We start from the raw sequence: 10,058 nt of genomic DNA, 5'->3' as shown, positions 1-10,058 counted from the left end.
GGGGCACCCTGCAGCTGTGGCCTTGCTCTCATGGCCAGTGCTGGGAAAGGCGCTTGGCTGTGCCCCCTCCCCCCGCCTTGGGCACCCGGCTGACTGTGGCCTAGGCCTGGCCATTGCTGGGCGCTGGCAGGGCCAGGGGCCGGGGCTGACCCAGGGGCCGGTTCCGCGGGGGACGACCCTCCCCCAGCCCCCAGCAGAGCTGACTCCCCAGGTGGGGCGGGGCAGAGGGGCCCGGAACTTGCCCCAGCTCGGCGGGGCCCTGCCCCTCCCAGGGGAGCGGCGCTGCCGCAGGGGGCCGGGGCCGGGGCCGGCCGGCCGCGGACACACGCCGCAGGGCCGGCGGAAGGAAGGGGCGAGAGCGAGCGGCGGAGCGCAGCGGCCTGGCCCGGTGCCACGGGGCGGAGCAGCCGCCAGCCCCCAGCGCGTTAAAAGCAGCTGTCGCCGAGCGGCGCCGCAAACCCTCGGCGCAAGGGAGGCGGCCGCGGCGGCGTCTGCATCTGCTGCCCGCGGGGAAGGCGGCGCTCCAGGCCCGGCGGAGCCGCACTCGGGCGGGAGCCTGGCGGCAGGGGCGCGGCGGGCGGGCAGCTCGCGCCTGGCTGGGTGCGGGGGCCCCCCCGGGCGCTCCGAGACCCGCAAGATGCGCGCGCCCGTGCCCAGCCTGCTGGCCTGGCTGGCGCTGCTGCTGCTGGGGAGGGCGGCGCGCCCGGCCGACGCCTGCAGCTGCTCCCCGGTGCACCCGCAGCAGGCCTTCTGCAACGCCGACCTAGGTAAGGGGCGCCCGCGGCGCCGCCTCCCGCCCCAGGGCCCGGCCCGGGCTGCCTGCGGCGGCCGAGGGGCGCCGGGCCCCGCAAGCGGCCCCGCGGGCGCTGCCCAGGAAGGTTGGTGGGGCTGGGGGGCTGCGACGTGCGGCCGCGGGGGCTGGAGCCCGGGCTGCTGGGGGCCGCGCTGGGTTGCGGCAGGGCGGGATTCACCTTTTTGCGGCCCCCGTGGAGGCAGCGGAGCCTGGCGCGGGGCGGTGGGTCCCCGGAGCAAGGGGGCAGCCGCGGGCAGTGGGGCCTGGCGCGGCAGGGGTGGCCCAGCGCAGCGCGAGGGCACTCGCTACAAACCGGCAGCTGCCAGACAGCGTGCCCCTTCCGCTGGGGGGGCCATGCCGCACCACACAGCCCCCAACATCTTCCCTATGGCCAGAGACCCCCAAGCCCCCCCACAAATGCACAGCGCCCTGCACCACCCCTGCCCAGCCCCCCCCCCCAGAACCCGCACTCCCTAGTGCCCCAACCCACACATCTTCCCTGCCCCTTCACAGCCCAGCACCCCCCCCCCCCGCCGCAAGAAACCCTCTCCCCCATGCCCTGCCTCCCGGCTGTCCTCCCGGCCCCGGTACGATCAGCCAGGCCAGGGCCTGCCCCGGCCGGGGTCCCCCAAGACGCACTTCCCCTGGAGGGGCCCAGCCAAGCTCCCCACACTGTTTTTCCCTCCCCCCCGCCACTGACACTGGCCAGGCTTCTGCACCAGTCCCAGGCGGCTTGGGTCCGGGGAGACAGGTGGGGCCCCACCAGTGGTGGGAAGCCGAGACTGCCCGGAGCCGGAGGTGCACTGGGGTCCGGCCAGGGGGCAGAGAGGAGCAGGGGGGTGGGGCCGAGGAGGCCGCAGGCAGGCAGGTCAAGAGGAGCAAGTGGTGGGTGGGGGGAGCCAGCGGGATCTTGGGGTGCAGTGCAAGTGGAGCAGGCCGGGGCCCCTTCTGAGCATGGGCCCGGTTCCATGGAGCCATTGTAAACCTGGGACTGTTATCCTCGGGGAGGCGGGGGGGTATCTATGAACTCTGCTGCCCCCTGGCTCCGAACTGCCGGGCAAGGGTGCCCGAGACACCGGACGGAGTGTGGGAGGCTGTGATCGCTGGGCCGTGACCTGCAGGCCGGGCCCGGGAACTCGTTTGTATGCACTTAGCCGTATAAACCCCCTCGGGGCAGGCTGCGGGGGAAGTAGTAGGAGGATGGGTAGTACAGGATGAGTTTAAGTGTGTCTGGAATAGGCGCCCGCCCCCCACTTTCCAGCCCTACTGGGTTCATTGGGATCTATTTCTGGGTCCAAGCTTAGGCAGAGCCCTGCGCCCGCGTCTGGTAGCTGCACCCACGGGTAGCACTTTCACCGCATCCAGTCAGCAGAGTGGAGCTGGGAAGCTGTTACCTGCCGAGAGCTGAGTTCAAGGGCTTGCAGCTTCCCTGGTAGCTGCTGGGGAGCTGGCCCATCCCAGCACAGTGAGCAAACAGAAGCCCTGGCTGCTCCCACCCCAGTTAAAACCCATGAGAGATTAGTCTGCCGTGAACAGAGCCATTTCCATGGAGTCCTTGGCAAGTCACTCCCAGTCCTGGACCTGGAGGCGTTTGTGATGGAACAAGGCACTTGCAACCCCCACCCTGCCGGGGAGCCTGGAACTGGATAGGGTGATGCTGCCTGGGAGGGGCATGGCAGGACTCTCAGGGACTGCCCTGATTCAACACATCTCCCCAGCAGCCTCAAGCTCCCATGGCGCCCTCACCAGGGCAGGAGCCTATCTCTGCCCAGCAAGCGTGGAGCCCACCTGTGCACATGAGAGCTGGACTGGGCCTGCTCCATCACAGCCAGCTGGCTCTGGCGAGAGACAGGAACAGGAGCCTGCTGTCCCCCTCGTGTGCCATCTGCCTCTGATGCTCGGGCCATTTGGCTTTCAGCTGAGAATCATTTGTGCTTTAGCTGTTGCCATCACCGCCCGCTACCTAGCTAGCGGTCGGTGCCCTGCCCTCACTCCCTGCTCCCTCAAGCCCGTGGGACCGGACACACACGGCTTAAAGTGGGGCCTCCCGTCTTATCTTCTCTTTCACCACCTTGCAGTTATCAAATTTATTGCACGTTTTATGGTTCCCTGCGTCATCCTCCAGGCCTGGCTGAGTTGGCCTGCTGGCGTGTGGGAGGCTGCGTAGATGAAGCTTAAACAGCAAAGCACCCGAGAGTGACGTCTCGTAGCTCTCTCTAGACCCAGCGCCAGTCTCAAACAGAACTTGAGTTTCTCAGGGTTTGTGGCCTCAGGGCTTCTGTCTGTTTAATTTGAAGTGGTGCTGGGTGGGAGAGTGTGTGTCAGTCTGTGCTGCCAGGAGTGTGTCTGTCTGGTAGGGTGGGACTTCCCTGGGCCATTCTCGCTCTCTGGGGTTCTGAATCAGGTAGCAGAGATGGGATGAAGATCCTCCTCGAGAAGTCTGAGCTTTGTTCCCTGCATCCCTGCACACCCCTCCCCCAGGCTCAGCCTGGGCACTGGGCCTGTGGAGGGCGAGTACCAGGCACAAGTGAAGCTGTCTGCTCTGGTGGGTTGGGCTCACTGCAGCTGAGCCCCTAATGACAAAACCTAGCATTGCACGTTGCCATTTTGATTTACTCAAGCTCGCTGGGGACACCCTGGGCAAGGCGAGAGCTTTGTTAGTCCTGTTGCGGACTGGACACTGTTCCCAAAGGGTCCCTGGCACTCTACAACAGGCTGGGAATGCTGAGCAGAGAGCCGGGCCCGGCCTGGGGAGTGGGCCATGTTGGGCTGGGTCACCTTCTGTCGGTTCCTTACTTCCAGGCATTTCCTTTCCTCTATCCCAGTTTTATTCGGCTTGGATGCTGCTGAAAGGGAGGTCTTGGCAGGGCTGGGATCCGGATTCCTCTTTCTATGAATAATACCCTTATTGCATTTAACGTATAAAACAAACTGAGCCCAAGCCCGCTGCCTGCCGCACTCAGGGGCAGCGCCATGCCGCAGCACCCAGGCTTGGCTGGAGGGAGGCATTCTGAAATACTTTGGCAGCTCCGCTTGGCTGACAGCCCAGCCCCCTTCCATCACTGCACACCCTGCGCTGCCCCAGATTCCCCCTTGCTCCTGAGTGCCCAGTGCCCCGGGTGGCCTCCCTGCTTTGCAGGTCTCACCCCTGCCTGTCCCTCAGAGTCTCTCGGGGCCCCGCTGTTTGTTCGGGGGCCTGTGCAAACTGATTTAGGGACAGGAAGATTTTAGACAAAGTGAAGCTGCGTCAATCCAAGCTGCTGGATTCCCCGAGTTTTTCAGCGGGAGCTGGGCTGGGTGCTATAGCTGTAGTTCACAGCACACATCAGCTGGCCCCTGTGTCACTTTCCTGCCCTCATCCTCCCAGGGTCCCCACTCCTCATGCAGGCTCCAGCCTCAGTGGTCCCTCTGGATGGTTCATTGGTGACAGGGCCTTGGGGGAGTGACTAAAGCGGGAAATGCTGCCGGGAATTGGGCTAGGGGGATGGGCACTCACCTGCCCTAGTTGGGATCCTGGCCATGGTTGCACCACCCGTCTGGCTGCGAAGTAAAATCCACCTGTGAGTGAGGAGAGAGAGCTCCCTAGCGAGCAGCCCCCAGCAGGGTAGAGACCTGGCCTGTGGCCCAGTGAACGCTGCCAAGGAAGAGGCAGCTGGTGCCCTTGGCTCTGACCTGTCCTAGCTTCTCTCCCACATGGAGGAGAAACGCTTTGGGGCATTCAGCCCGGCTGCCTTGATTCTGTCTATCTCGGTTGGGGGGAGGGGTGTGTGGAGGGCAGGTGGGGCATGGCTGCAGTACAGGCCCAGGATGTCAGACTTCCAAGGTTTATTCTCTGGCCCATGTTATAGGGGTGTTACCTGCACACTCTAGGGCCCCCCACCTTTGCCTTTCCGTGGGCTCAAGGCGCAACCTGGTTAGTTTAGGCACCCCCACCCTTTCCCAGTTCCTAGGGCTCTGGGCAAAAGGCACCTATCCTTACCCAGTTCCTAGGGCTCAGCCCACTCATACCCAGTTCCTCGGGCTCAGGGCATACTCTTCTGCAGGTTTGCAGCGTCTTTTACTAGTGACAGAGCCTTACACACTCATATTCTTAATCTCTGTTTATTAACAGTCCTCAAAACAGACTGCACACGCAAAGCATACAATGGTCACCACTCCCAGTGAGGCAGACAAACTTTTCCTGGGAGCCAGTCAGGATCAGGTCGTCCGGGGACTCTAGCTTCTGCACAATATGGTTGGCAGGGTGCTGAGGTCTGGCAGCTCTGATCTTGGGCTATGTCCTGGAGTTGGTTCCAAGGAACTTCCTTTTGGACCCTAGTTTATGTAGTTAAAACTTGGGTCCTGCTTAGCTGTATGGTAACCAATCACTGTAAACTAAAGTCCTACAAGACAGTATTTTTCACCAATCCTAGCACATTATGAAACAATTCTTTACCCAATCAGATCCCACCATCTTAGTTGACTTAAATCTTACAAAATTAGTTATGCAACAGACAGAAACAGTTAAAGAGCTGGACAGAGACCCTACAGATGAACAATAGAGAAGTAGGGACCATAAAGGCAAAACAAGAGACGGGGAGATTTCACAATCACAACCGTTGAAGCGGTGCCTTGCCAGACAGAATGCATCAAACAGTGTTTTCGTTCGACGTCCTGCGATCTGTTTATCTGGTGGTGCTGCTGCTAGGACAGGAGCCTCCTTAACAGCCTGATGTGACGCGGTTGTGATGCAATTTAGATGGAATGTGAGGATGTGACTTTCTGCTCCTTAGCTCATGGCTGCTGCTGCTCTAATGGGGCTGTAGAAAGAGACTGGGACTGGACGATCACCGTGGTCCCTCTGGCCTTGGGCTATGTGATGCTGCTTGGGTGTCTCCCTGCACGGGCTGTGCCCGCTGGGAGGGGCGCGATCGCTCAGAGGCCAGGGAGCCAGCTCTGCCTGGGCTGGGCACAGACGCAAATGGGCATGAACAGAGAGCCTGATTTCTGGGCCCTGCTTTAGGAAGGGGGAGTAGGTTTTGAGCTTTGGGTAGTGGGGGCTGCAGGGAAGGGTACCAGACCTGGAGCCAGGAGGTCTTGAATTCGTATCTTGGTTGCGGGTGACTTTGGGCAAGTCACTTGGCTTCTCTGTGCATCTTTCCCTGCCCCACGTCCCCCTCATCCTGAGTTGCCTGGTGGAGACCTCAGGCCCATGGCCCATCGGGGTATGAGACCAGTGCAGGGAGTGCTGTTCCCCTCCCCTCTGGGGAAGCCAGCCCAGAGTTTGCCTCATGGCCCTGGGGCCACTTACCTTTCCTCTATGGCCCTGATTCTGCTGCCTTGTTCAGGCTGGAGCTCTCCTGGGCTAGTCTCCAGCCCAGCCAGCCCCACACAGAGAACAACAGATTTTCAGAGTAGCAGCCATGTTAGTCTGTATCCGTAAAAAGAAAAGGAGTGCTTGTTGCATTCAATGAAGTGAGCTGTAGCTCACGAAAGCTTATGCTCAGATAAATTTGTTAGTTTCTAAGGTGCCACAAGTCCTCCTTTTCTTTTTACAGAGAACAACATGGCCTCTGGGCAGGCTGCAGCCCCTGGCTTTGTGCAAGGACTCACCCCGTGGCCCTGGCCCCACTTGCAGATTCCTTGGGGCCTCTGGCTGGTTAGTCACAAGCCCTGGGGAAGTGCCCAAGGCCAGCAGCACATGGAAACAACCCTCAGGAGGAGCAGAAGGGGGAGGCTGGGCAAGTGGGGACTCCAGCTCTGATCGTCCCCCAGCATTCATCTGAGGGACGGGAGGCCTGCAGCTTGCTCTGGAGTGGTCTGCCTGCACTGCAGCAGGGCTGGGAGAGCGTGGCACGTGGCTGGGGAGAGAACGGAGCCCCCAGGGGATTCAGACGCACAGGGGAGCCGCAGGGGAGTTGTGTGTCTGAAGCCCTGTGTCACTGCTGGAAAGCCCAGCCTTGGCAGCTGCTTCATGTAAAGAGTGGAGCAGCCCAAACCAGTACCAGCAGGCATGCCTGCTGTGGACAGCCTGCCCCACTGCCTGGGGCCTTGGCCCGTCCTGGCCTTTTCCCGGAAACTCCCTGTCACCTGCCGGGTCCTGTCTTTCCCTGACTGAGCTGTAGAGAGCCTTCCTTCAGATCCACCCCCAGCAGCACGTTGGCATTGTCTCACTCGCCTTCTTCAGGAAATCGCTCCACCCGGAGTGGGGGTGGGGCACTGGCCCCGGGGCGGGAACTGCGGCAGGGTGCTGGCCTGGCCCGGAGCGGGAGAAGGGGGGGGGGCGCTGGTCTGGAGCGGGGGGGGGGCGGTGGCAGGGCTGCTGGTGGTTTCCCTGTTCTGTCACATGGCCCGTTCTGGCTGGGGATCGAGATGCTGGTGGGCTAGGGCAAGGGAGTCCCAGCTGCAGGGCAGGCTCTGGGTTCCTCCTCTGCAGCTGGGCTCTTTTCCTGATGATGCCGGTTGGCACCCCAGAGCAGTAACAATATAAAATGGCAGGTTTCAGAGTAGCAGCCGTGTTAGTCTGTATCTGCAAAAAGAAAAGGAGGACTTGTGGCACCTTAGAGACGAACACGTTTATTTGAGCATAAGCTTTCATGAGCTACAGTTCACTTCATCGGATGCATTCAGTGGAAAATACCGTGAGAAGATTTATATACGTAGAGAACATGAAATAATGGGTGTTATCATACACACTGTAACCAGAGTGATCACTTGAGCTATTACCAGCAGGAGAGCAGGGCTGGGGGAGAGAAACCTTTTGTAGTGATAATCAAGGTGGGCCATTTCCAGCAGTTGATAAGAACGTCTGAGGAATGGGGCGGGGGGAATAAACATGGGGAAATAGTTTTACCCATCCACTCCCAGTCTCTATTCAAGCCTAAGTTAATTGTATCCAGTTTGCAAATGAATTCCAATTAAGCAGTCTCTCCTTGGAATCTGTTTTTGAAGTGTTTTTGTTGAAGAACAGTTGGAGAACACTTCAATCTCTTTGGTCACTCGATTACAGACCGAAAAGTTGCAATTCTTCAACAAAAAAACTTCAAAATCAGACTCCGAGAGACTGCTGCTCTCCTGCTGGTAATAGCTCACCTTACCTGATCACTCTGGTTACAGTGTGTATGGTAACACCCGTTGTTTCATGTTCTCTATGTATATAAATCTCCCAACTGTATTTTCCACTGAATGCATCCGATGAAGTGAGCTGTAGCCCACGGAAGCTTATGCTCTAATCAATGTGTGAGTCTTTAAGGTGCCACAAATCCTCCTGTTCTTAATATAAAATGGGCTGTGAAGAGAGATCCGTAGAGGTTTCACTCCCTTCAGGCTAGCCTATGCTGGTGTAAATCCAGACTCACTCCAGTGACCCCAGATTTACACCTTAGAGAAGGGTCTAGCCCATTGCCAGGATTTGCCGTGCACCAACAGAGCCATATAAATAATGTGCAGACCTTGCAATGAAAAATAACCACCTGCAACCCCTCCTCCTGCCAGGATCCCTAAGCTTAGCAGCCTCTGCTTCCCTTGCAGCTAATGGTTGAGCCCAGGGCCCAGATCCGAGCGTTTCCCTGTGGCTGACGACACCGGCTCATGCCCAGGGAAGCCCCGTGCACAGGTCTGTCCTGGCAGGTCGGTCGAGGAGGAGTTGCTAGGGTGGAGTGTGGCTGTGATCTTTGTGGCACCTTCCAAGGAATCCGAAATGCCTGTGGGTGCTTCCCAGCAAACCCTCTGCTGGCAGTGCCAAGCCTGCCAGCTCTGGGAGGAGACGCCAGGGGCTGGGATGCCTCATGCTGGCCACGCGAATGGCTCTCCCTCTTGCCTGAGTCAATCTTGCTGTGTCACAGCTGCTTGAGATGGAGTGAGCTCACTTCCTGACCCAGTGCCCCTCCGAACTGGGGCATGCAGGAGCCAGGGAACCTCCTGCTGACCCCAGGGAAACACCCAGTGCAGGAGGAGCGGGGAGGCTGGCAAGCAGCTGTTCTTCTTCTTCTGGCTCGTCTCTGCCATTAGAAGCCGTTTGTGTTCCGCCGTGCGGGGCCACACCCTGCCGGGCCGGGCCGGGCCGTGCAGGGCCAGGCCGGGCCGTGCCGGGCCGTGCGGGGCCGGGCCGTGCGGGGCCACACCCGGCCGGGCCGGGCCGGGCCACACGCGGCCGGGCCGGGCCGGGCCGGGCCGTGCGGGGCCACACCCGGCCCGGCCGGGCCGGGCCGGGCCGGGCCGTGCGGGGCCACACCCGGCCGGGCCGGGCCGGGCCGGGCCGTGCGGGGCCGGACTGTGCTGTGCGGGGCCATACCCTACCATGCCGTGCGGAGCCGGGCTGTGCCGGGCCTGTGATCCGTCTTAGAAAGCTCACTTGTTTTGCTGCTTTGACTCAGCCGGGTCAATGACTTGTAATTCAGTTCGTTCTTGTCTTCGTTAGCTGAGGACTGTGGGGGCAAACCCTACTGCTGCTCCCACGCGTGCCCGTGGGATCTCCATGCAGTGCCAGCTTTGCCAATGTATCTGTGCCTGTTATTGCACATCTGTGACTGCAGGCAGGATTTGTGCAAGTGGTGACTCCTGCTGCCATGGTAACAGCCTGTGCAGGTGACCTGTTACCCATCTAATTCCTCATCTGGGGGTGGAAATTAACCCTGAAAGCGAGGGCCCCAGGCAGACCGCACCGCACGCTGCCAGGCTCTGTCCCAGAGTCCCTGCAGGGAGCTCTGCGTGGCTGCACTGGGGGTGGAACCAGCCCGTGATTCAGGAGTTTGATGTTGGAGAAGCAGCCAGTCAGACAAGCAGCCGTTAGCCAGGAGCCACATTGTCCAGTCCCGGGGCTGCCCTGGAGGTAACTGCGCTCTGCAGAGTAACGCTGCGGGGCTGCCTGTGGGCCCCCCCCCCCCCCCCCCGCCCCAGGGCACTGCCTATAGCTACGCTGCAGCTCAGGTCAGTTTGACTCAGCCACCCCCGAGCGCTGCAAGTTACGCTGGCCTGAGCGCCGGTGTGGCCCGTGCTGTGTCCTGCTGGTATCACTATGGCTGCTCCTTGCGGGTGGACTGATTAGGCCGGCGGATGGGAGAGCTCTCTCCTGTCGGCTTCAAGCATCTCTGTGTAGCCAGAGTCTAACTGAGAAGCAGCAGGGCAGGGAGCAGCGGAGACCCCCCTCACGCCGGCTGGCTGCAAGTGGAGGGTGGGCTACTCCCTGCACGACCGCTCCCTTTCCCCATGTGGCCCTGCTCAAGGGCCCCTGGGCCAGAGCTGTCCGATCCCAGTGCTGCTGCCTCTGGTCCCGGTGCAGGGCGGA

The 10,058-nt window shown here is 60.8% G+C and overlaps 1 protein-coding gene across 1 annotated transcript in view; it reads left to right on the top strand.

Moving 5' to 3' along the window:
- Window positions 1-430: 430 nt before the first annotated feature.
- The window catches only part of TIMP2 (TIMP metallopeptidase inhibitor 2), a 31,161-nt gene continuing 21,533 nt past the window's right edge, over window positions 431-10,058 (top strand). The window contains exon 1 of the mRNA XM_048817760.2: window positions 431-767. Within this exon, the coding sequence (XP_048673717.1) occupies window positions 638-767 (130 nt within the window). The 5' untranslated portion in view covers window positions 431-637. The remainder of the gene's footprint in view (window positions 768-10,058) is intronic.

The sequence above is a fragment of the Caretta caretta genome, chromosome 14 (genome assembly GCF_965140235.1).
Source record: "Caretta caretta isolate rCarCar2 chromosome 14, rCarCar1.hap1, whole genome shotgun sequence".
Lineage (NCBI taxonomy): Eukaryota > Metazoa > Chordata > Testudines > Cheloniidae > Caretta > Caretta caretta.
This window is presented reverse-complemented; position numbering and strand designations above follow the sequence as displayed.